General features: G+C 45.4%; 1 protein-coding gene across 1 annotated transcript in view; it reads left to right on the top strand.

The window, feature by feature from the left end:
• The window catches only part of LOC141148803 (dynein axonemal assembly factor 8-like), a 218,919-nt gene that overhangs the window by 159,430 nt on the left and 32,089 nt on the right, over positions 1-27,400 (top strand). The window contains exons 27-28 of the mRNA XM_073636564.1: positions 901-997; positions 21,867-22,078. Coding sequence (XP_073492665.1) covers positions 901-997; positions 21,867-22,078 — 309 coding nt within the window. The remainder of the gene's footprint in view (positions 1-900; positions 998-21,866; positions 22,079-27,400) is intronic.

Here is a 27,400-nt window from a genome sequence, read left to right as displayed (position 1 = left end):
AGAATAAGTCCCTCTCCGACCCCCCCAGGTACAGGTTGGCATAGGAAGGGGCACATTTAGTCCCCATAGCTACCCCCTGTACCTGGAGGAAGTGGGAGGAACCGAACAGAAACACGTTTCTAGTCAAGATGAACTCAAGCAGCCGAAGGACAAACCAGCTGTAGCTGTCAAAAGATGATCCCCGCTCCTGAAGATGAGTACGAATTACTTCAATACCTTTAGTGTGTGGAATTGAGTTATATAAACACTCAACATCTAGGGCCACCAACCAAGTATTGGGAGGGACATGTTTTCCATCTATGTGAGGCAGCAGGTCAATAGTGTCCTGAACATAAGAAAAAGGGGCAGTTACATGGGGTATTAGATATTTATCCACCAGGGCACTAGCATTCTCTGTTAAGCTTTGGCAACCAGAGATGATAGGTCGTCCAGGTGGCTTCTCCACTGATTTGTGCACTTTTGGTAAAGAATAGAAGGTAGGGATTTTTGGATCCCTAACATTTAAATAACTCCATGTACTGGAGTCGATGATGCCAGATTGGTAGGCCTCGAAAATTAAACTATAATATTCATTGTTGAAATTAGTTATCAATGTTTTAGAGATAGGGCGGTACCAACGCGTGTTGCCAAGGACATCCCGGCACATAGTTTCATCTGCTTTATCAGTTTCATTTCCGGCACATGTCGGGAATGTAACACTCCCATTGGTTGTGCTCTCAACCAAACTGTCAGACCATCCAATGGCTGATGTCATAATTGATCTCATGTGCAGCATCATGGCAGTTGAAGATTAAATAGAGGCCATGTGACACCTTATAGGATTCACTAACACTAAACTGGTCAGGGGTATGTGGTTGTACAGGTCTTTACCTAAACCTTTTAACACATCTCTGTCTCCAGATCTCCAGACTGACACGTGATGTCTTGCTGGACACTAGTGCGCAACGGCGGACACTGAAGAGCCAAGCATGCCAACCTGGACCATCACAACATAAAGGTATTGTTTGTGGCACACAAGATAGTAGACACAACATTTGTTAGGTATTTTAAGTCAAACTGTGTTTGTGTTCCTGCTTTCACAAATAAGAAGTCATCAATGGCAGCCTCCATGTTTCTCTCATCAAAGGTTAAAAAAATCCCTTTAAAATCCCTGTACAATAGGAAGATGTATAGAAAAGGCACCTTAAAGAAAAACTGTGTCACTTAGGCCCATTCAGTTTCTCTTGTAAAAAGAAATCCCTCATCCAATAACATTTACCTTCCCTGCTTCATCGTAGCTCTGAGTCCAAATCCTATGTAAGCTCTGTATCATGCCAGTGTTTGGACCTGGCAATTTACTGCTCAGGCCCAAGTGCTGCATACTGGGAGGAGGTTCTAAAAAAAAAAAAAAAACCCTCAGAAGTTTAAAGTCTTCATTTTCTTTATAAAGCAGCCACAGCCTGAGTAGACAGGCTTATCCAATGCCAGCAGATGCAGAGTAGGACCCTTGTGGGGAAGTAGGAAGCAGTGCTCTCATTGCAGAGGTCCACCATGCTCCCTAATGAGCCAGAGCTCTGCAATAAGAAAAGCTCATACTTACCACTAATCAGAGAACTCCGGCAAGGTGGGAGACCACTTCTTCCCCACAGAGAGAAGGGGCCATCACTACAGAATACTGGCAGGGGACAGTCTGTTCTACTCCATGGCTGTAGCTTATTTTTTGAAAAGCACTGACACTGACTCAGCAAGGGACAAGTTAGACCTCTGCAAGAAGATCACTCCTTTCCCACAGAGAGCAATGGTCCTTCGCTACAGCATGCTGGGAGGAGACAGGTTTTTCTATACCACAGCTGTGGCTTTTTTTTTTGGGAAGCTCTAGCTCTGACTTGAGAGGCATGTTGAACCTCTAAAAGAAGAACATGGTTTCCCCACACAGAGCAGGAGTCCTTCCCTACAGCATGCTGGCAAGGGACAGGCTTTCCTACTCCATGGCTGTAGCTTATTTTTTTAAACGCACTGACTCTGACTCAGCAAGGGGCATACTGGACCTCTGCAAGACCACTGCTTTCCCACAGAAAGCAAGGGTCCTCTACTGCAGTGTGCTGGCAGGGGGGTGGCTTCTCTACTCCACGGCTGTAGCTTATTTTTTGAAAAGCACTCACTCTGACTCAGCAAGGGGCGTATTAGACCTCTGCAAAGAGATCACTGCTTTCCCACAGAGAACAAGGGTCCTTCGTTACAGCATGCTGGCAGGGGACATGCTTTTCTAATCCACAGCTGTGGCTTATTTTTTGGAAAGTTCTAGCTTGGACTCGGCAAGAGGTGTGTTGAACCTCTAGAAGGAGACCACTGCTTCCCCACAGAGAGCAAGGGTCCTTCACTACAACATGCTGGCAGGGGACAGGTTTTTCTGCTCCATGGCTGTGGGTTATATTTTTTTTTGGAAAACTCTGGTTCTGACTCAGCAAGGGGCATGTTGGAACTCTACAAGGAGACCACTGCTTCTCCATCATGACCCAGGGTCCTTCTCTACAGCTTGCTGACATGAGACAGGCTTTTCTACTCAACGGCTGTAGCTTTTTTTTTAAAGAAATGTTTTGGGGCTCGTGGAGGGGGGGGGGGGGTCACAGTCTGTTGGAAATGGGTTATCTGACCAAAATATGGTCTCTCTGGAACTAAATCTGGCAGACTGGGGTGGTACTCTGCCCAGAATGCAAAAAAGAAAAACTGGGTTGTGAAATAGCCCTCATGTTCAACATGCTCAGCTTATCTTTGCTTATACCTGTCCTTGGTTCATATAAAGACTGTCCTGTACTCTTTTAGGCCTCATTTACACAGGCATGCAATTATATGCATTTATAGGACATTTCTAAAAGTACAGTATATAAAGGAATGGAACTGTTGGTATAATATGCATTTACTTGCGTTTAGCTGCATTCAGTTTAATTAGGTTTAGAAAAAACTGAAATCTGTGCGTCCAGGGCAAGATTAGAAACTCTAAATGTTTAAATGTTTGTAAATGCATGTACATTTAAAAGCAGGAGAAATTGATTTGGGAAGCATAAAGTTTGTGTATAAAATTTTTGCAGATCAATTTGTCCTGCGTTTAAATAAAACAGACCTAGGAGACCATGTGATGTAAGTAAAGGCTTATTAGAAAAGAAAAGTCACTAGCGTTTGGTTCTCTGATTATATTTTGTCCTGTGTGCAGTGATTTGACATACACAGGGTTAATGATACAGTCTACCAGTTGCGGCTTATCCGCTAAGTGTATGGAAAATGCAAGTCACATACACATTGACACGTGTGCCGGGCTTATGACGCACAGTGGTGTCAGCATCTCTACACCGGAACACAGCTGTGCAGCACATCCGCGATCATCAGGAAGCCTCATTCCTTGCCACACTCACTTGTTAACCCCTTTGAGGTGTTTGCAGGAAGGTGTCATAATCACAATGAAGCAATGACCAATATCATAGCTTGCAAATACAGTATGTCACAAAAGTGAGTACACCCCTCACATTTTTGTAAATATTTTAATATATCTTTTCATGTGACAGCACTGAAGAAATGCCACTTTGCTACAATGTAAAATAGTCAGTGTACATCTTGTATAACAGTGTAAATTTGCTGTCCCCATAAAATAACTCAACACACAGCCATTAATGTCTAAAGCGCTGGCAACAAAAGTGGGTACACCCCTAAGTGAAAATGTCCAAATTGGGCCCAAAGTGTCAATATTGTGTGGCCACCATTATTTTCCAGCAATGCCTTAAGCCTCTTGGGCATATAATTCACCAGAGCTTCACAGGATGCCACGGGAGTCCTCTTCCACTCCTCCATAACGACATCACGGAGCTGGTGGATGTTAGAAACCTTGCGCTCCTCCACTGTCCATTTGAGGATATCCCACAGATGCTCAATAGGGTTTAGGTCTGGAGACATGCTTGGCCAATCCATCACCTTTACCCTCAGCTTCTTTAGCAAGGCAGTGGTCATCTTGGAGGTGTGTTTGGGGTCGTTATCATGTTGGAATACTGCCCTGTGGCCCAGTCTCCGAAGGGAGGTGATCATGCTCTGCTTCAGTATGTCACAGTACATGTTGGCATTCATAGTTCTCTCAATAAACTGTAGCTCCTTAGTGCCGGCAGCACTCATACAGCCCCAGACCATGACACTCCCACCACCATGCTTGATTATAGGCAAGACACACTTGTCTTTGTACTTCTCACCTGGTTGCCACCACACACGCTTGACACCATCTGAACCAAATAAGTTTATCTTGGTCTTAACAGGACAGGTTTTGGTAATCCATGTCCTTAGTCTGCTTGTCTTCAGCAAACTGTTTGCGGGCTGTTCTGAGTGGAACCTGTTCTGCTAAACCGCTGTATGGTTTTGGCCACCATGCTGCAGCTCAGTTTTAGGGTCTTGGCAATCTTCTTATAGCCTAGGCTATAACAATTCTTTCTTTCAGATCATCAGAGAGTTCTTTGCCATGAGGTGCCATGTTGAACTTCCAGTGACCAGTATGAGAGAGAGCGATAACACCAACTTTAACACACCTGCTCCCCATTTACACATGAGACCTTGTAATGCTAACGAGTCACATGACACCGGGGAGGGAAAATGGCTAATTGGGCCCAATTTGGACATTTTCACTTACGGGTGTACTCACTGTTGTTGCCAGTGGTTTAAAGTTAATGGCTATATGTTGGGTTATTTTGAGGGGGCAGCAAATTTACACTGTTATACAAGCTATACACTTACTACTTTACATTGTAGCAAAGTGTCCTTTCTTCAGTGTTGTCACATAAAAAGACATAATAAAATATTTACAAAAATGTGAGGGGTGTACTCACTTTTGTGAGATACTGTACTTCTGATTTTATATTCTGTCTCTAATGGACCCCCCACTTAGCTTTCTAATTTCTGCAAAAAAGTGGGGAGTCTGTAATTAAAGACAGACAATTGCAACTACAGTTCTTAAAGTGTTTCTAAACCCCCAAACAAAAAATGAAATGTATATTTTTCTTTATCGTACATCACGGGACCCAGAGCCACAGTAGTTACTGTATGGATCATATGGCACCTTCAGGTGATGGACACTGGCACACCCTAGACAGGAAGTTCAACTCCCCATATAACCCCTCCCCTTACCCCGCAGTACCTCAGTTTTTTCGCCAGTGTCTTAGGTGTTGATCACAAGTAAAGATGTGCTGTGCTGTGCTGAGCTCCGCTGGAGAAATCTTTGCTGGGGCAAGCCATGAAACCGGATCCATTCAGAGTGTCTTTTCAGGCCGAATTGAATGGTTTGCCTGTAACGCTTCTGTTTTTAGAGATCTGGACCCCGGGATCCAGTGCTTTGGTTTTTTCAGCCATATTTCCTGGCGGGGTGCTTTACAGGTCCAGGGGTGTGGAACCCCCGATAAAAAGGGGCCCTGGTCCCTGAAGGTTTTTTTAACGGCGTCCACCGTAAGTGTTGAAGATTGAGTCTGTCTGGTTTTACCACAGAACCCTCCAGTTAGAGAAGTTAAGGGAGATTCCTAAGGAATTTTTCTAATTCTTGTGGGTTTTCTTCTTTAAATAAATGTTGTCATGCCTAAAATCACCACCGGGGGCTGTCAAGAGCACATACCTGTTCCATGCTTGTCAGTCTCGCAGTGTGTCCATACAAGCTGCACGCTTCCTCCAACCCAAGCCTCAGGTAAGACGTGGGAAGGGTTTTTTTTTTCTTTCAAATGTCCCCTACTTGGACAGAGGTACCTCTTCTCTCCAGGAAGCAGAAGGAGCATGGGCCAGTCGGCGGTATGCCGCGCCGCTCCCCCTGCCGCCGCCATTACGGCGGTTGTCTGTCCATTAAGCTCACCTCCCCTCTTCCACCCCAGCCCTCCTCCACATGCGGTTAAATAAAAGCGGGGGGGTGTGGTGGGAAGTCGGAGAAAGGGGGGCTGGGCTTAGCGCAGCGTTGACGTGCCTCAGACGTTCACAAACGCAGGGCTGTGTCTGCTATAAAGTGCAACTTTTTTCAGATGCATTCAGCTGACGGAGGGACACAGAGCAGATGGGGGCATGTGAGTGTTGGTGACACAGGCATTCCTAGGGCACATTTATTTAGCATCAGGCTGAGCATTAATAGCAGCAACTGTTGCTGGACTATTTGCTCAGCAGTGGGTGCATTTTTTTTGGTAGTACTATGCTTGGCACTATAACCAGAGGGAGAGGTACAAATACCTCAAAAGACAAGGGCACAAAGGTGTCGCCCTCAGGCTCTAAGGACCCTCCTTCTACAACACCATCCCCCCTAAAAGGCCTAGGGAGACTGGTCAGAGTGAACCATCGGGGTCATCAGGGGTTGTAATTGCTTCCGACAGTTCAGCCCCTGTCTATATTACTGAGGAGGTTTTTTCCTCAGCCATGATTGGATTGGAGGAAAGATTAACGGCTTTAATCGCATCTTCACAGAGTGGAAGAAAACACATTATGTCCCCTTCTTAGGGATCCAACTGATAAAAAATTGGAATTCCTGTTAAACATTTTTTCCTTGGCAGGTTCATTGGCTCAACCTGCAGTGGCGGCAATTGGGTTATGTCAATCCTCGAGAGACCATTTGAAACGGGTGTTCAAGATTTTTCCTGAACAGCAGGCCCAGGATTTAGCCGAGCTGCCAGCGGCTTTGTGTTTTGCAATTGACGCAGAGACTCTATTCTTCAAACCTCTCGCCTTACACTTGGGTTGGTACATATGTGTAGAATCTTATGGTTGAAAAAGTTGATCATCCGAAGCTCCATGCAAAAAGCTCCTGGCTGGTTTTCCTTTCCGTGGTGAAAAGCTGTTTGGGGATGATTTGGACAAATATATCCAAAAGATATCAAGTGGGAAAGTACCCTTTTGCCAATTAAGAAAAAGAGTAAACATCCCTCATTTAAACTGGCTCTTTCTCCAGTGCCAGGGGCATCAGCCTCCAGTCAATCGCCACAGCCTCCACCATCAGGTTCAAGAGGTAAACCTCAGGGTCAACCCCTGCGACAAAAGAAGTCCTGGGGAGGAAACCTACAAGACAGAACGCTAATGCCTCTTTATGAAGGGGCGCCCCTGCTCGCTCGAGTGGGGGGAAGACTTCTGCAGTTCTCAGGGGTCTGGCAGGAGGAATTTCGAGACAAATAGGTGGTCTCCACAATAGCTCTGGGTTGCGACTAGAGTTCAGAGAATTCCAGTCTCCTCGTTTCCTCAGGTCAAATGTCCTCAAAGATCCAGAGAAAAAGAAGTCTCTCTTTCAAGCCTTAGATCGACTTTTGTCGCAAAAAGTGATCATGGTGGTCTCCATGGAAGAGCAGGGGTTGGGGTTTTATTCAAACCTTTTCATGGTGCCAAAAACAAATGGAGATGTCAGACCCATTCTAGATCTCAAAGATCTAAACCAGTTTTTGAATATCTGCTCTTTTTGCATGGAATCAATCCGATCAGTAGTCTCCATCCTACAGGAGAACTTCTGGCATCAATCGAAATCAAGGATGCATACTTGCATGTACCTTTTTTCCCCGCTCACCAGAAATATCTGCATTTCGAAGTAGAAAAACGTCATTTTCAGTTTGTAGCCTTGCCTTTCGGTCTAGCTACTGCACCTCGGGTGTTTACAAAACTTCTGGCCAGATTTAGGATTTAAGGTATAACGATAATAGCATACCTAGACGAACTGCTATTGATAGACCGGTCAGTAGCCCGCTTGGACCAAAGTATGGTCACCACAGTCAACTACCTGGAATACCTAGGTTGGGTCCTCAGTCTAGAGAAATCTTCTTTAAAGCCATTAAGAAGATTAGAGTACTTGGGTCTGGTTATACATACAGTCCTGAAGAGGGTGTTTTTACCTCAAGCAAAGATCAGCGGCATAAAGGAGCTGGCTCAGGTGGTCAGGGTGAAGAAGGGTCCTTCTATTCGCCTTTGTATGAGGTTGTTTGGGAAGATGGTGGTTGCACTTGAAGCAGTTCCCTATGCTCAGTTTCATTCGAGACTGTTGCAAAACCATATCCCTTCTGCCTTAAACTAGAAGGTCCAAGCACTAGATTTTATGATGCTTTTGTCGCCAAAAATGCGCCGGAGCCTCAGTTAGTGGAGGATATCCGAGAATCTGCAGAAGGGGAAAAACTTATTACCAGTTACCTGGAAGGTGGTAACAACAGATGCCAGCCTTTTGGGTTGGGGAGCAGTCCTGGAAGAGGCGTCTGTCCAAGGGAAATGGTCCAGAACCGAAAGAACCTTGCCCATCAACATTCTAGAGATTCAGGCAGCGCACCTAGCCCTGAAGGCCTGGACATTCAGGTTGTATAATTCTCCTGTCAGGATTCAATCTGACAATGCCACAGTGACAGCAGTGGCTTATATCAATCACCAAGGGGGCACCAGAAGGCAGGCAGCCCAGGGAGAGGTAAACCATAACCTAACCTGGGCAGAAAAGCATGTGCCGTGCATATCGGCAATCTTCATTCTAGGGTAGAGAACTGGCAGGCGGACTACTTAAGTCGCCAGCAGTTGTTCCAGGGGGAATGGTCCCTTCACCCCGACATCTTCCTGGCTATATGCCAAAGATGAGGGGTCCCGGACGTAGATCTGCTTGCGTCCAGGTTCAACAACAAAGTCGACAACTTTGTGTCAAGAACAAGGGATCCACTCGCATGCGGAACAGATGCGTTGGTGACCCTATGGGATCAGTTCTCACTGATTTATGCATTCCCTCCTATTCTGCTGCTACCTCGACTTCTTCGCAGGATCAAGCAGGAAAGGAAGTTGGTAGTTCTTGTGGCCCCAGCATGGCCCAGAAGATCTTGGTATGCAGAAATAGTAAAGATGGTGGTAGGGGTTCCATGGCCTCCCCTCAGATAGCATTGCTCTGGGACATCCCATACAGTAATTACTGTGGCTCTGTGTCCCGTGATGTACGATAAAGAAAATAGGATTTTTATAACAGCTTACCTGTGAAATCCTTTTCTTGGAGTACATCACGGGACACAGAGGTCCCTCCCCTCTTTCTGGTTAAACGTGTATTTCTTTGCTACAAAACGGAGGTACTCCCGGTAAGGGGAGGGGTTATATGGGGAGTTGAACTTCCTGTCTAGGGTGTGCCAGTGTCCATCACCTAAAGGTGCCATATAACCCATATAGTTAATACTATGGCTCTCTGTCTCGTGATATACTCCAAGAAAAGGGTTTTACAGGTAAGCTGTTATAAAAATCCTATTTTTCTTGGGAGTTCTTGGTTGAAGTGACTGCATTAGTTTCACCTTTTCAACTATACTTGGTGATCTTGCCAATAACGCAGCTTGTCCTAGGATGACAATGCTGACTTAGCATACTGAATCTGTGGACAAGCAGCATTATCTCCCTAGGACAGGAAGACACCTAAAGAACACCTCCTCTCTCCTCATCTCCAAAACATGGAGGGAGGGGGTGGGTTCTAGTCCATAGATTGAACATTGTAACTGATAAGAGTGCTTAAAGTTATGTCCCCAGAGGAGTCCCAGAGCCTCAGTTGGTGGTCGGTATCCGGGAATCTGCAGAAGGAAAGATCCTTCATACCAGTTACCTGGAAAGTGGTAAAGACAGATGCCAACATTTCAGGTTGGGGAGCAGTACTGGAAAAGGGACAGTGGTTCAGAACCGAAAGAGCCTTGCCCATCAACATCCTAGAGATTCGGGCAGCGCGTCTGGCTCTGAAACCCTGGATATTCAGGTTACGGGATTGTCCTGTCAGGATCCAATCCGACAATGCCACAGCTGTGGCCTATATCAGTCGCCAGGGGGGCACTAAGGGTCACGCAGCTCAGAGAGTGGTGGACCATATCTAGCTTGGGCGGAAAAGGATGTTCCTTGCCTATCGGAAGTCTTTATTCCTGGGAATAGAGAATTGGCAGGCGGACTACTTGAGTCGCCAACAAAAAACTGGCCACTGCCCCCACCTATAACTGGCCTTCACAGCAAGGAGCACATGGAGGGCCATATACATGTAAGACAAAAACAATTCCATAGTTCAACTCACCAACCAGTCTGCTGACCAACCAAAGTAACCTGTCTAACCGTCTGTTAAAAGCAGGGGTTTAGTTAGCACTATATGTGCTAATGTGTGCTAACTAAACCCCTGCTTTTAACAGACAGTTAGACAGGTTAATTTGGTTGGTCAGCAGACTGGTTGGTGAGTTGAGCTATGGAATTGTTTTTGTCTTACTTGAGTTGCCAGCAGTTGTTCCCGGGGGAGTGGTGGGGGATCTCGGACGTAGATCGTTTGGCGTCCAGGTTAAACTTTATGTCAAGGACAAGGAACCCACTTGCATGCGAGACAGATGCGTGGTGACCCCATGGGGTCAGTTTTCAGATTTAGGCATTTTTCTCTCTTCATTTGCTGCCACGGCTTCTTTGCAGGATCAAGCTGGAAAGAAGGTCAGTAATTCTTGTAGCCCCAGCACGGCCCAGAAGGTCCTGGTATGCAGATATCGTAAAGATGGCGGTGGGGGACCCAGGAACCTTCCATTGCATCCAGACCTACTCTCTCGGGGGGGGACTTGGCCATTGAAGCCCACATTCTGAAGAAACGTAGTCTCTCCGGGTCAGTGATTTTTACCTTCATTAATAAAGCCGGCTTCCAAAGTCATATATTATAGAGTCTGGAGGGCTTATGTTTCCTGGTGTGAATCCAAGGGTGGCACCCTCGGTAGTATAACATAGGTAGAATTATTGTTTTTTTTTTTTTCTACAAGTACAAATGAAGCTGGCCTTGACTACTGTTAAGGGCAGAGTCTTGGCTTTGTCGTTCTTATTTCAAAGACTGCTTGCTTCGCATTCTTTGGTCCAGGGTTTCTATACAAGTCGGCTTATTCCGCCAGTTAGATCACCCTTAAACCCTTGGGACTTGAACTTAGTTTTTGTTGGTATTGCAAAAACAGTTCTTTTGAACCGTTACAGCATACTCCCTTGGTCCTTCGGACAAGAAAATTAGTGTTTCGGGTTGCTATATCCTCTGTGAAAAGGGTATCGGTGTTGGCTGCTCTTTCCTGTAAAGAGCCATATTTAATTATTCATGAGGACAGGTTCGTGTTGGGTCCTCACATAAATCTACTATGTGTTTCCCAGTCGTACAATACACAGGATATTTAGTCTTTAACCATGGTCATATGCAGCTAATCTTTAGTGATTTGACACTGGGAAATAAGAAAGCTGCCGGGACATCTACCTATCCCTCTATAACTCCTTCCACTCTCAGCTAGCCTCAGTTTTTTGCTAGTCCACATCTCTTTACTAAAATTAGCTTACCTCTTTCAATCAAGATTCCTGGCCACACCATAGCTTTTGTATCTCCTTCTACAGCTTCTGGAATGGTCGACTCCTCAACTGATCTTTGGGGGACTGTACCCAGACCCCACTTGGTTGAAAATGCAGGGCCGGGCACTGGATTCTGCATTGGTGCTCACCTTGGCATATTGTGTATCATGGGAGCTTATATATGTCCAGGGCCATGGTCTGCCAGTGGTGCAGCCCTGATCCTGAATACCCTTTCAAGTGAATGCCCACTTTATAGGGCAAAGCCAGGATGTGTGTAATCCGTAACATCCTGCCCAAAGTACAAAGATATCTGCTTCAGTAAATGCAGGGCCCGTAAATTCTATCCCAGGGTGCAGGCCCTTCTATGCCTAGGCTATAGTGGAGCATGGGCTTCATCACCTTACCGTAAATAGTTTATTGCAGCCATTGAGTAAGAGGACTGCCAGCTTTTTAAATTTTCCTGGTGGTTTGTTTCTTACACCTGGAGCTACTATATTATTTCCATTGGACCACCACCAGCGATCTCTGGATGCCTACCTGAGTTTAGCAGCCTAGAGTGCCTGGCACAGAAAGCTTTCCCCTTCCCTCTTTACAGCTGCACCGCACATGGCAGATCACAAGGGCAGGATAAGGGCTCAATTGGACTTGCTAGGTCAAACTCCGCACTTGGCTCGAGGAAGATAGTGGTAGTCTATTTACACAGGATCCTGGTATTCTCTGTTCATACTATTGCCCCAGACTGCTTCTCTGCCTTCCTGTGGCCACACAGCCTTCCTCCTACTTATCTAGGGAGCAATTTTCTGCCACAGTGTTTGATTGTATGGGCAGGATTTCAGTTCGTTTGTGTTTCAATGTTTTTTTTTGAAAGTTTCAAAACATTTTTAACATTTAGGTTTAAACTGTATACCATATCTCAGTATAATTATACAGTGTGCCTTTCCAGAAAAGTGAATTATTATCTTCCAGGCCTGCACATCTGTTACTGCGTATTGCTCCAATTCAGAAAAGGATAAAATGATAACACAACCGAGTAACGTTTCCGTAGTCTAAAAGGTAACTATGAATACCCCTGGTTTTCCCGTCCCTCCACTACTCTGCATACAGGAGGGGGAGGAAGGGGGAAGACCAAGACCATAGGCAATTCCAGAAAAAGAAAAGGAAAAGAATGAAAGTAAGAAGAAAAGAATATCAGAGAGGGAAGTGCACTCCCTAAGATTAACTTGGTCAATCCCTGAGATCTCACAAGGGGTCAGACAAGTATTTGATCCAGGGTTCCCAGATCTTATCAAACAGGGGTCGTTTGTCCTGTAGGATCGCCGAAAGGCATTCATTTACCATGATCCATGACAACTTATTTTTTACCAGGTCGAAAGGGATCGTGGGTGTCTTCCATGATCTGGCAATTGCTTTTCTGGCTGCCATAAAGATAAAGGCTACAAGTTTCCCTGCCTGTTTAGGTGTGCCTTCTACCGGGCATCCCAGAAGAGCTTGTTCCGGTGATTTAATTAAATTCATCTGTGTAAGTGAGAAGATGAAATTATAAAGGCGGATTTAAAAACTTGGGGCAGGACCACCATATATAGGACACTGTGCCTTCCAAACTGCATCCTCAAAAGCAGGAGGGAGAGGCCCCTGGGACAAACAAAACTATTCTCGTCTGTACCATGTACCTTCTGAGCAAAACCTTGTAATATGCTTCAATCAATGAGGTATTTATATATGATTTTGACGCACACTGTGATATTGTGGACCATTCTTCTATAGCGAATGTCTTCCCTATGTCTTGTTCCCACTTCTTCATGTAGAACAATTTTTATGGAGTAGATAATTTTAGTTCTTTTGGAGGCCATAGATAACAAGTCAAAAGTGAGCCCCTCCAGTCCCCCCCTCCTGGGTCAGTCTCTGACTTTGCCAATGCTGCAGACATGCGTAGTGAGGAGGTTGATGAGGAAGATTCCCACCTCTCCTTCTGAGCAATCCAATCAGGATGAGCCTTCTGGAACAGTTTGATGCCAGGTCCAGGGACAGTTGGGCCATTGCATTGCACACTCTGGTGAATCTGTAGGATTAGTTCCTCCTGATCTATGCATTTCCGCCTCACCAGCTTCTCCCTTGTCTGCTCAAAAGGATCAAGATGAAGGGCATTCTAGTGATTCTCATTGTACCATACTAGCTCAGGAAAATGTGGTACTTGGAGATACTCAGACTCCAGGCAGACGTTCTGTGGGCCCTTCCGGAGACCTTCTGTCTCAAGGACTGATCCACCATCCTGCTTCTTGTTCACTGACTTTAATGACATGGCTGTTGAAGCCCAGGTACCAAAGTTTATTTTTTGTTGATTAAAGTTTATGTTATCTGTATAAAATAGATTTGGGGCAGAACTGCATTCTAATGATTTTATATATACCGTATATATGATTAGAGGTGTACAAAACACTTGAAAGTGCAAGCTGCAGAAGAGATATAGGCACCTAATAAGCATTTTGTTTGTGTTTTATCTATATAACGTAAGATAAGGCCTCTCCTTAATCCTCTGCCCATAGATGTAAGGTGTAATTAACCGTTGCAGTGATGGGGGCCCCATTGCAAGAGTGTATTTTTTTTTTTTCATGATGGGCTTTCAGCTGACCATACGATTTACAATCTCCTTTAGATTTATCATAAACTATGTAGTGCAAGGGTCTGCCTGATTTTAAATTAAAGGTCCAGTTCAGTTTAATTTTTCTAAAATAACAAACATGTCATACTTGCCTTCTCTGTGCAATGGTTTTGCACAGAGCAGCCCCGATCCTCCTTGCAGGTCTCCCACCAGTGCCCCTGGCTCCTCCCCCTTTAGAGTGCCCTCCCTAGCTAACTGATTTCTGGGACGGTGTGGGGGGGGGGGGTACCTTCGCTGTTCTATTGACACACATTGTGCGGCTCAGCCCCTCCCTCGACTCTATCGTCACTAGATTTGATTGACAACAGTGGGAGCCAATGGCTTCTGCTGCTCTATCAGAGCCCAGTGAGGAGGGAGAGAGCCGCACCAGACTAAGATCGGCTCAGGTAAATTATTAGAGAGGGCTGGTGGGTGGAGCTGCACCTAAAAAGATTTTTAACCTCAATGCAGAGAATACATTAAGGTGAAAACCATTTAGCCTTTAGAACCACTTTAACTGAAGGGTTTATTTACGTATGTCCTCACAAAGCTTTGATAAATCTAAATGGAATCATACCAAGATTGTGCAATTGGGTTGTATAGTATATGGCCAGCTTTAGAGTCAGGCAGGTTGCAATCCCCTGAACGGTGTATGTCTTGCAATCCAGGGCCTCCCCAGGCACATACAAATGGATTTGAGGATTAATAAACTTAATTCACTTTGATAGTATTGTGGGGTCACATTCATCCAGCTGATATGTACACTATAGCACTGGTATGCAGTTTGCAGACATGTCTGGGTTTTCCAGTCACACTACTTTACTAATCCTGGCTAAACTTTAATGAGTTCTGTGTACCAAGCGGATTAGCAGAACTGTGTGTGTCAACAATAATGGGAAATACGGCAAGACACCAAGGCTGGGTTCGCTTAGCGTGTCTCGAGGCTAGGTTTACCCAACACAATCTCAGGGAAATGTGGTATTGCTAAATAATTAAATCTGCAGTTTTTCATATAGCGTATTGAAGAAGTTGAAGTAAATTATTTTGTGCCCCGATGATCATTTTGGGAATTTGATACAAATATGATCAGGTGCAACATAACGCAGAGAGAATAAATAAAACTCTGACATTTGATTACAAAAAGTTCAACTCCATCTTCAAGTGACCCTGTCCTTGAGAAACCTTGCACAAGCCAGCATTAATTGTCTAGACTCTAGAGGTACGTTGACTGCAACTGCTGACCTCATTTGGAAAATGCCTGGTTCCCATGCTGGTCCTCTGGCTTTAGTACACTGGCCACATGGACAGAAAATGAGAAAGTAGCCAATAAGTTTAGAGCTCCTACTTTTTAAGTTCCCAAAAAGAATATTTTAGTTATAGATGGCGTTTGTTCAGATGAAACAGCCCCTGGGGTCTTGGATACTCCAACAGCAAGATGTCACTGCTATCATTCCATTTTTTTAGGTCAATATAAAATATTGCATACTAATGTTTTGTATTCCTCTTCCAGCCAGAAGGTGGAACTGTTGTCTTGTTGAGACTGTTTAGCAGTTTCTTGGGAAAAGCCTGTTATTTGCAGAGCTCTATAGCTCAAGCTGCAGTTTACACATAACTGAATGACTCATCGCAGTGACTGCAACCTTGTCAAAAGGCTTAGTTTCTGTTACAATTTTTTTTATTAGTTATAAAAGTGTGGATAACGACACCCACACAGCGGTTAGTATAACCCATCTGATAAGAATAACAATGAAAGTCAGAGTAAACATAAACAGGTACATAGGTAAGCATTCAGGACCTATTTGAAGGTAAAGCTAAAGGGCCCTTTGGACACCAGTATTTGTGTATAAATGATGGTCGATGGAAATAGGTCTTTATAAAGATGGGAAGAGTGGGAGAGGGAGAAGAGAGATTGGGAGAAGGAAAGAAGTCCAAGCAAGGGAAGAAATGGAGAAACATAGGCTGGCCTCCTAAGGATTAAAGCGGAGTTCCACCCAAAAGTGGAACTTCCGCTCGTTGTACTCCTCCCACCCTCCGGTGCCACATTTGGCACCTTTCGGGGAAGAGGGGGGACAGGATTCCTGTCTTTCACAGGTATCCTGTTCCCACTTCCGGGAGCCTTAGCCGCGGGTATTGACGTCACCGCCGGGCTCCCTCCTCCTTACTCCAGGACAGGTAAGTGTCCTATTATTAAAAGTCAGCAGCTGCGGTATGTGCAGCTGCTGGCTTTTAATTTTTGCAGCGGTGGGCGGAACACCGCTTTAAGATAGAAGTCGGGATATAACGACAAAATAGGGGGGGATAGGTAGAGTAAGAAAGACCCACCAAATACCTTCCCCATGTGTCAGGGCCAAATAAAGAGTTATGCAGTGCCTTGAAAAAGTATTCACACCCCTTGAAATTTTCCACATTTTGTCATGTTACAACCAAAAACGTAAATGTATTTTATTGGGATTTTATGTGATAGACCAACACAAAGTGGCACATAATTGTGAAGTGGAAGAAAAATGATAAATGGTTTTCAAATTTTTTTACAAATAAATATGTAAAAAGTGTGGTGTGCATTTTTATTTAGCCCCCTTTACTCTGATACCCCTAACTAAAATCTAGAGGAACCAATTGCTTTCAGATGTCACCTAATTAGTAAATAGAGCCCACCTGTGTGTAATTTAATTTCAGAATAAATACAGTTGGTCTGTGAAGCCCTCAGAGGTTTGTTAGAGAACCTTAGTGAACAAAAAGCATCATAAAGGCCAAGGAACACACCAGACAGGCCAGGGATAAAGTTGTGAAGAAGTTTAAAGCAGTGATAGGATATTAAGTAGGAATTCTTGGTAGTAGTATCTATACATTTATTGATATTAGTGTGTTGATTGAACTGTGGAGTGATAGCTGGTCTTTCACAGTTTTTATTATTTATTTTGTATGGTAGTCTATTTTTTTTATAAATAATAGCGCAGGGTTTTTGTACTAAATCAACTTTGAATAAAGCTGACTTTGTAGCGGCATCTTTAGAGCCCTTGCACACTGGGGCGGTTTGCAGGCGCTATTGCGCTAATAGTAGCTTTCAATACAGCGCTACCCCCCAAAAAAATTATTAAAAAATGAATACAATGAAAATCAATTACATTAGCAAATTAATATAAACATAAATTGAATCAAATGTGATCAAAAGCAAGAACTAAAGTCCATCTTCTTAATTCTGCAGTGATGCGCATTCATTTATTTATTTTAATGGGTGTTTCAACGTTCATAATGCATAGATGTGAAGCCAGCAAAAGATTCCTAGAGCACTATGTGTTATCTAAGAGCCCTTGCACACTGGGGCGGGGGGCGGCGTCGGCGGTAAAACGCCGCTATTATTAGCGGCGTTTTACCGTCGGTATGCGGCCGCTAGCGGGGCGGTTTTACCCCCCGCTAGCGGCCGAGAAAGGGTTAAATACCACCGCAAAGGCGGTAGAGCCGCGCCGTCCCATTGATTTCAATGGGCAGGAGCGGTAAAGGAGCGGTATACACACTGCTCCTTCACCGCTCCGAAGATGCTGCTGGCAGGACTTTTTTTACCGTCCTGCAAGCGCATCGCTCTAGTGTTCAAGCCCTCGGGGCTTTCACACTGGAATGAAAGCAGCGGCACTTTCGGGGCGGTTTGCAGGCGCTATTATTAGCAAATAAATAAAAGGAAAATACTGCGCTGTATCAATATAACAAAACTGACTAAAAGAATAAAACTAAAACAATAAGCAGCTGCTAAAGTGAGATACATACACCAATAAGAGATTTCAATACAGAGCAGCGCTACCCCCCAAAAAAAATTATTAAAAAATTAATACAATGAAAATCAATTACATTAGCAAATTAATATAAACATAAATTGAATCAAATGTGATCAAAAGCAAGAACTAAAGTCCATCTTCTTAATTCTGCAGTGATAGGAAAGGAAATGCCACGCATCAACTGATGCTAAGGAAACAATGTAACTGTGCATACAAAATTGTTCAGAAAAGGTAGTAGTGCTAGTCCACGGTAAGTGAATTCAACCTCCACCACACCTTCAGTGATAAGAAGAATGCTCGCTTACCAGATGGCAAGCAATTAAAGCTTGCGGTCTAAACCCGACCAGGGCCTTTCTCCAGAGTCAGGATACACAAAGTCTGAAGGAGAACCCGTCTAAGTGGTCAGCAGGGGATCGCCAAACTCGTCACCCAGGATTGTTCCCAGATCTCCTCCCAGACCCACAATGCTGTTGTCCAAAAGGTATCTCCGTTGCTCCTTCATCCAGAGTGTAGACTCCCAAAGCTCGGTGCACTATCCACGTTTCCTGCTTCCCATGCAGTGCCAGAAGCCCACCATTCAGGACAGGAGTGTGTTGCAGTGAATGGTGGGCTTCTGGAACTGCATGGGAAGCAGGAAACGTGGATAGTGCACCGAGCTTTGGGAGTCTACACTCTGGATGAAGGAGCAACGGAGATACCTTTTGGACAACAGCATTGTGGGTCTGGGAGGAGATCTGGGAACAATCCTGGGTGACGAGTTTGGCGATCCCCTGCTGACCACTTAGACGGGTTCTCCTTCAGACTTTGTGTATCCTGACTCTGGAGAAAGGCCCTGGTCGGGTTTAGACCGCAAGCTTTAATTGCTTGCCATCTGGTAAGCGAGCATTCTTCTTATCACTGAAGGTGTGGTGGAGGTTGAATTCACTTACCGTGGACTAGCACTACTACCTTTTCTGAACAATTTTGTATGCACAGTTACATTGTTTCCTTAGCATCAGTTGATGCGTGGCATTTCCTTTCCTATCACTGCAGAATTAAGAAGATGGACTTTAGTTCTTGCTTTTGATCACATTTGATTCAATTTATGTTTATATTAATTTGCTAATGTAATTGATTTTCATTGTATTAATTTTTTAATAATTTTTTTGGGGGGTAGCGCTGCTCTGTATTGAAATCTCTTATTGGTGTATGTATCTCACTTTAGCAGCTGCTTATTGTTTTAGTTTTATTCTTTTAGTCAGTTTTGTTATATTGATACAGCGCAGTATTTTCCTTTTATTTATTTGCTAATAATAGCGCCTGCAAACCGCCCCGAAAGTGCCGCTGCTTTCATTCCAGTGTGAAAGCCCCGAGGGCTTGCACACTGGAGCGATGCGCTGGCAGGACGGTAAAAAAAGTCCTGCCAGCAGCATCTTCGGAGCGGTGAAGGAGCGGTGTGTATACCGCTCCTTTACCGCTCCTGCCCATTGAAATCAATGGGACGGCGCGGCTATACCGCCGGCAAAGCGCCTCTGCAGAGGCGCTTTGCGGTGGTATTTAACCCTTTCTCGGCTGCTAGCGGGGGGTAAAACCGCCCCGCTAGCGGCCGCATACCGACGGTAAAACGCCGCTAATAATAGCGGCGTTTTACCGCCGATGCCGCCCCCCGCCCCAGTGTGCAAGGGCTCTTAGATAACACATAGTGCTCTAGGAATCTTTTGCTGGCTTCACATCTATGCATTATGAACGTTGAAACACCCATTAAAATAAATAAATGAATGCGCATGAAAACGTTGTAATTAGGGATAAGCAGTAAAACTTTTCTAAAATTTGCAGGCCCATTGACTTCAAAGTATTTTGATAACATTTTCCCAAAATCAATTTGGTCAAACTGTATATATTTCCCTTAGATACAATTTCAGCTAAAATGCTTTGGAGTCAGCATGGGAGTGAATTTTGGTTTCCTATCACATTTTCAAAAAGTAGAAACCGTCCACCAAAACTGTAACAGTTATACACCCGTCAGCCATTTGTGACCCCCTAGAGCAGGGGTCTAAAACTGGCAGCCCTCCAGCTGTTGCGAAACAACAAGTCCCATCATGCCTCTGCCTGTGGGAGTCATGCTTGTAACTGTCATTCTTGCAATGCCTCATGGGACATGTCGTTTCACAACAGCTGGAGGGCCTCCACTTTGAGACCCCTGCCCTAGAGCTTCTCCTTTTAACACATTTTGCTCATTAAGAGGTGAGTCATAGGGGTTGATTTACTAAAGGCAAATAGACTGTGCACTCTACAAGAGGAGTTGCTCCAGAACTCAGTAAGGCCCCTTTCACACTGGGGCGGTGGCGGCGTCGTTTTTGCGTCTGTATTCGGCTGCTAGCGGTGCGGTTTTAACCCCCGCTGGTGGGCGAAAAAGGGTTAAAACCGCTCGAATAGCGCGGCTATAGCCGCGGTATAGCCGCGCTGTCCCATTGATTTGAATACACCGCTCCTTCACCGCTCCAAAGATGCGGCTTGCAGGAATTTTTTTCTTCTCCTGCCAGTACACCGCTTCAGTGTGAAAGCCCTCGGGCTTTCACAATGAACAAACAGCAGCGGCTGTTTTGGGTCGGTTTGCAGGCGATATTTTTAACGCAATAACGCCTGCAAACCGCCCCAGTGTGAAAGGGGCCTTAATGAGCAGAAGCTCTGCTGACTTCTATCATCCAATCATGTGCGAAAATGCTGTTTTTTTTATTCTCCTTGCTCGTGATTGGGTATTCTTTGCAAAGTGAAGCTTTACCTCATTTACTAAGCTCTGGAGAAACTGTTCTTGCAGAGTGCAACTGCACTTTGCAAAGTGCACAGTCTGTTTGCCTTTATAAAATCAACCACATAGAGCCCTACATTTTTTTTTTTTTTTGTGCAAAGATTGTATACGTATAATAAAATAGGCATAAAACATCAGTTTAAAAACATATACACTTAAAAAAAACAAATTACATAAACTTAACCCTTTAAAGAGACCCTGCCCTCTTCTGGGGTCCCACGGCGGCGCTGGTGGCTCCTCCCCGCATCGAGTGCCCATGTTGGAGAAGCGCTCTCCTTGGTGGACACCCATGCGGGCACGCTCCCGAGTCCCACATCTGTGTCCATTCACACAGAATGCAGGACTCGGCCCTGCCCCACGGCATCGCATCATTGGGTTTGATTGACAGCAGGGGGAGCCAATGGCTGCGCTGCTTTCAATCTATCCAATCAGGACACGAAACACCAGCTAGAGATGGTGTGCTTGTTCCCGGACAGAGGATGACAGCATCCAGGTAAGTAAAACGGGGGGGGCTGCAGCACTAAAAAAGGTTTTTCACCTTAATGCATAGAATGCATTAAGGTGAAAAACCATGAGGGTTTACAACCCCTTTAAAAAATGCAGGTAAAATCACAGAAAGGTCAAGTACTTTAAATGCTTACTTGCATTGCTATTTTCTTTCCATAAATATTTTTTTTTGTTGGCATGCAATGTGCTTTAAACCTGCTAGCAAATTTGATTATTCCAGGGAGAGTCCATTGCTATCACAGACCCCTCCCTCCTAGCAAGTCATAGTCCTCCTCCTCTTCTGGGTGTGTCTAATTATTTTCTTTGCTGGCCCAGCTCCTCTGCCCCTCCCCTCACCTCCTTACATATCCTTTTATGTAACTGCTGGGGAGGAGCAAAGGGGAATACTATAGAGTCATCCAGTTTTTGGATGTCTATGCAAGGGAGGCTTTTACATTTATATAAAGTATGCTCAATGCACATATAATCTTATGGGTAGAGTTTTGTTGAAATTGATGGTGATAGGGTTTCTTTAGTGACATATGTACGAGTCTAAATTCTCATAGAATAGAAACGTCATTCAAGTGCGATGTTTGCAGTCTGTATCTTATTGTTGTGCCTACATCGTGTTATTCTCTACATAATAATTATTGGATCTTGTCAATATTTAACATAAATTAATCAAGAAGCTACACTCTTAAATGATTCTATAAATTACATGTGACAGGCAGATGCTGTGACACCATCTCTTTGTCAGATATCACATCCACTCTGTATTTTCAACTCAATTAGAACAATTATAGAACAATGACATTAAAATGATGCGTTAAGAGGTAGTATTCGCTTCTAATTCTGACATGCGATTAGGTGGCTTGAATAATGTTTTGCTTTCTAGGTTTGTTGTTCACCAGTGCCTTGTGCCAGACGACGTGCCTGCTTTTTCCCGCCGTTGCGCTGCAGGGGTCTTCACCAGCATTTATTCAGGGGCTAGAGAAGCTGGCTGAGAAGGAGTTCCATGTCACAGGGGTGCGGCTTACCGTGTTTGACCAATCACAGGCTCAGATTGTGGCGGAATTATACACAACAAAGGATAGCTGGTCGTCAGAGGTATGTCTTTATTTGTATGTATGAGCTACTTATCTTAAAGTAATATTAAAGGATACCAGTGGAGGCTGGTGCTTAAAATTTTTTGGGGGGGCACAAACAAACTGAAAAATACACAACCCCCCCCCCCCCCCCCCATCAATTGCAGCCTCACTGTGCCCATCAAATGCAGCCACTGTGCCCATCATATGCAGCCACTGTGCCCATCATATGCAGCCACTATGCCCATCATATGCAGCCACTGTGCCCATCATATGCAGCCACTGTGCCCATCATATGCAGCCACTGTGCCCATCATATGCAGCCACTGTGCCCATCATATGCAGCCACTTGTGCCCATCATATGCAGCCACTTGTGCCCATCAAATGCAGCCACTTGTGCCCATCAAATGCAGCCATTTGTGCCCATCATATGCAGCCACTTGTGCCCATCATATGCAGCCACTTGTGCCCATCAAATGCAGCCACTTGTGCCTATCTAATGCAGCTACTCATGCCCATCATATGCAGCCATTTGTGCCCATCATATGCAGCCACTTGTGTCCATCATATGCAGGCCCTTGTGCCCATCATATGCAGCCATTGTGCCCATCATATGCAGCCGCTGTGCCCACCGACCCCCCCCACTCTCAGTCTCTGGCAGCACCCAACCCCCACACGTCTATGGTGGCAGCCCTGAGCCCACCCTATTTTGAAGCCTATTAGAGCCTCTGGCTCTAATCAGGTGCTTCAAAAAGTACCACCTCCTCCCACCCCCGTCATAGGAATCCATGCGTCCGGCGTACTGAAAAGGGCTGGGCGCATGGATGGGGGGGGGGGTTGGCGCCCCTGCACCCACAGTGCATGGGCCGCCACTAAAGGATACATTGTTTTTCTCTTTTTCAAATGCTGCTGACATACCTTACCAAAAATACTGCTCCCTGATCTCATAAAGTTTTTTTTCCTGTCTGTATCAGATGGTCCCTCCAGGGCTGGCTGTGAAATCAGGTTAGAGGGCTGCTCCTTTGCCTTGTAGGGTACTATGGAGCACGCACCCAGTTGGCACCTACAGATGTTTCATGCGTCCACAGAAAGAGATAGGCGGGCATCAAACCATTCCCTTGGCCACGCCTTCCACTTTCCTCCCTGTGTCTATGCTGTCCCTTCTGAACAGTGCATGTGAGATATTCAGGGCCTACGCTCCCCTACCCGAAAGTTAGGGCAAGCATCACTGTAAAACCTGGAGTCAGCTGTGGCCTGCAGATAGCTGGGAAAATGCTAATTACTGTACAGGGCAATGTCTAATAGGGTGTTATTAATGTATTTAATACAAAATACTTCTTTTAGTAACTGGCCTGAGAATACTGTCCTTGCTTCCTTGTATTATTTCCCAGTACTGTGAGACCTGGCTTTGATCATGGGGTCGGGGCTTATTTTTGAGGAGGAACAGCATTTTCACTACTTTACAAGGGTAAAGAGAACTATTTGCAAACAAGCATTTGTAATGATCTCAATTATCCACTCGTAGGTCTTGTTCAGACCAGTGGTAGACCTCGCCACCCATCTGAAAAGTGAGCCATGGCAGAATGCTTTTTAGAAGGTGGTTGACAGGTCACCTCCTTGCCTCCTGTTTAAGCCTCAACATTGTAAACCATCATGCGCCCCCTCAATACACTTGAATGGTCATGTTCAGCAGTGATACTGCTTGCCGAATGCAGTAGGGGGGTTTATCTTTTGCAGTGGCTGTGGGATATAAACAGCTCTGAGTGGCTGCGTGTCCTTTCTTTAGGTGGGTGGTCTGCACGAAAGTGGCCAACTTGGTAGAGGCAAGGCTTTGCTTCTTCGTTCAAACTTCTAGCAAGGAGAACAGTAGTGACATCACCAAATCTCACTCCAAATGTCATGTGACTAGCAGTCAGAGGCAGCAGTACCTTAGATTTCACACTGCAGATGTAGGCACTGGAGTGCCTAGGCACCCTCACTTTCCAGTAAATACACAGCCATTCAAAGGAATTCCAAACAAAATGAACATTTTTCAGGGCTGTGTTTGGGTGCAAAACTTTAGATTCTCCCGATTCTCCCTGTAGCATAGAAAACCTTTTTTTTTTTTTTTTTTTTTTTATTTCAATCAAATAATCTTCACTTTTTGAGTGCAAGACCACTTCAATGTTTCCTTCTCCCCTTCATGTGGCAGTGTTTAGGCCTGGCTATTGGCCACTCTTAAACTGTTATAATAGTGCAGCTCTGCTGGTCAGGAATAGCTATTTGTCCCATTGTTTATCTGTATTCTCTTCCACAAGGAGAGACACTTCTGCTCTAAAAGTTGTCTTTAAAGTATAACTAAAGGCAAAACTTTTTTTTTTAGTTCTGAATAGAGTGGAGAGGGATTAGAATGCCTGTCAGTTTTTATTTTTGTCTGTATCCCTGTTAAGAGATTCACCCTCTCTATTGGTCCTGTTTACCATTATGATTGAAAGTGAAAGTAAAATAAATTACCCAAATGTAGGGTTGTCCCCAGAAAAGTAATAGAAGGGAAATCTTCCTATGGGGACACTAGTTCTGGTGACCTGGAGGTCCCCAAAGAATTCCCTTAATTTGCAGGGATTTCCTCTTACCTCCTGTTTGGCTATGGAACAGGAAGTTAAGGGAAATCTCGACAATGGGACACAGATGACGGGAATTTTTTTTTTTTTTTAACAGGGGTTATAACCCTCCCTTAATCTATCCAAAATGGAGAAAAAAAAAAGTTTGCCTATAGTTCTACTTTAAGATCCCTTAGAGGCCATCTTATCTCCAGACAGCAAATATGTTTCCTTGGTTGCTGTGGCAGAGGTAGCATTGCTAATACTTTCAAATAACAAAGATGCTGTCTGGATTACAGGAACGAAATTTAAAGGCTGCTCTTAGTGCTGTTAGGAGATGCTCGTAGTGCCATTAAGAGATGCTCTTAGCGCCATTAGGAGATGCTAGTCTTCATCAGGCTTTAACACAGGTCCGTTAGTGCATTCTGTCATGATTCTATTAACATCAACTTCTCATGTCCTGAAGAACGAAGCATCTTCCCCCGAAATGTGTTGCTTGTTTTTAATTGCTTTTAACCATCAAACACTTCAAAAAGATCTTTGGATTAAATTAATTTTTGTAACAGACGCCCCTTACACATCCAAACATTTAAAGTAGTTATAAAGGCTTTTTATTTTTTAAATAACAAGCATGTCTATACTTACCTGCTCTGTGCAATAGAATTGCACAGAGCAGCCCCGATCCTCTTCTTATTGGTTCCCCCAGCCAGTGCTCCTGGCTCCTCTTCTCTTCCTGGTGCAGTGATTTCCTTGCCGCTTTGTCATACTGTGTATTGGTGTGCTCATGTACACTGAGGAGGAGGGTTATCAGTATTGTCAGCTGTATTGATAGCTTTCCCCCTCCTTGCCAGAGTAAGATGTGTATCTGCTAGGGCCTTAAGAAGGGATCCATAAAATCACTTGGGGTGTTCCCCTGGATCCTGTCTCTTGGATTCAGTGGAGTGAAGACTTTGACGGCCCTTGTGATGACATCACTGGGGCCAAGAAGAGGATTTGTTCCAAAGATAGGTGAGTTAAGAAATTTAAGCAAACTTAATTTTTATTTTTTTTTTTGTGGGACATGAGTACTTATTTGGTGGTTCTTGCTCCCGCTTCTTCAATTGTCTGCTCAATTCCCCCTCCTGCTGGCATTCGTCACATCACACATCCCTACTGAACCATCTCTTGGTAGTCCAGATCTCACGCATGCGGTGTAGGGGCCAGCTGTGAGTGATCTGTAAGTAACATCCCAAATACAAGATTGTGACATTGAAGATCAGAAACCCTTTGAAGAATCACTTGCATAAGACTATGCTGGACTTGATGGGCTGGTAAGTATTGTATGTCTTTCTTCAAAGTCAGCAGCCACAGTACTTGAAGCAGCCGACCTTTAATTTTCCCATAGCCAGGGAAAGTTCCTCTTTAAATGTTTCGTTTTTAGATATTGCAGCTATATAGACTTACATATGAAGGATTGATATTGTCCTTATTTAGCTTCCCTTGCTGTGTCTGAGCACGCAGACCATTGTAAAGTGAGGCCCGGAATGATGGAAAGAAGAGGAATAGTGCAGGGCCGGGCATGACAGTGTGTCTAGTGACACACATAGGGTTAATGTTTCAAGGAAAAGTGTGGGAGGAGATAACAGGAAAGTAAGGAGGAGTGGCCTTATAAAAGAGGGGAGGAGCAAAAACGGAACAGTGTGCTGGGAAGGAGACACGAGGAGGCAGAATTTCTCTGCTCCTCAGACACAATGGCAGACGTTGAGGCGATTTTGGCGCGGTTGCGGCAGGCGGCGGCGGCGAATGGATCCGACTGGCTTTGCAGCCAGGTCACAGCGATGCTCGGGGGAGAAGCAAGCCATGCAGGGGGTGAAGGTGAGCCGTCTGCGCGTGCGCGGAGATCACGGCCTCCGGCGCGCTATTCACCTGGGCCTGGACATGGACAGGGTCGTCTGACACGGAGCCCAAGGGGGGAGCAATCGGCACCGCCAGCCAAGAGGAGCCACGCGGGTGATTCGGTGGGGCCCGGGCGGGTTACACGCCGCGGTCACGGAGCGGTGGGCGGGGCCACGGGCCAACATGGCGCCACTTCCCCGCACGCTGGCACTGCACGGAGGATTTCGAACAGCCCCTCAGTACCTCTGCACGAGTGTGAGCGGGTGGACAGAAGGGGGAGAACGGCGCCGAGAGCAGCAGCGTCCGGGTCGCGGGGATCGAGCGGCACCGCGGGTGTGCGGAGCTTACCGGGCGGGGGGGACGTGTCCCAAGATGGCGATGAAAACAGCGCCCAGGCTGGCCCGGTAGCTGGAAGTTCAGGGCAGCAGGGAGCAGCAGTGACTCGTCGCACGGTGCAGGCCTCACACCAGCGTGGGCTTCCGGCCTCCAGGAGGGCTTCTCCTGGGGGGCTACCTCTGACGCCAGTCCCAGTGCAAGGGGAACAGTCCGAAGACGAGTTGTCCGATGAGGAAGATGGGCTACAGCAGCTGGAACCAGCAAGAGAGAGCAGCACAGCGGCTGTTGGGAGGAATCCTGGTCAGCCTGGTAAGTCTAGTGATAACTTTTCCTTTACCAATGCTTTGCAGGGCTTGCTGGGGGGGATAGCAACAACTGCAGGAGGGATGGTGACACCTTCGCAGAGCGGGGTGGGTCAGGTTACTGACCAACAACTGGCGAGTACTGCACCCGCCAGTTCGGGGTCAGGGGGACAGCTCCAGGAGCTATTGGAGGGTTTAAGGGCCCTGGTTGGTCGCTTTGGAGAGGGACCAGGGCAGGCTCCGCAAGGGGA

This window comes from Aquarana catesbeiana, linkage group LG06, assembly GCF_042186555.1.
Source record: "Aquarana catesbeiana isolate 2022-GZ linkage group LG06, ASM4218655v1, whole genome shotgun sequence".
Classification (NCBI taxonomy): Eukaryota; Metazoa; Chordata; class Amphibia; order Anura; family Ranidae; genus Aquarana; species Aquarana catesbeiana.
This window is presented reverse-complemented; position numbering and strand designations above follow the sequence as displayed.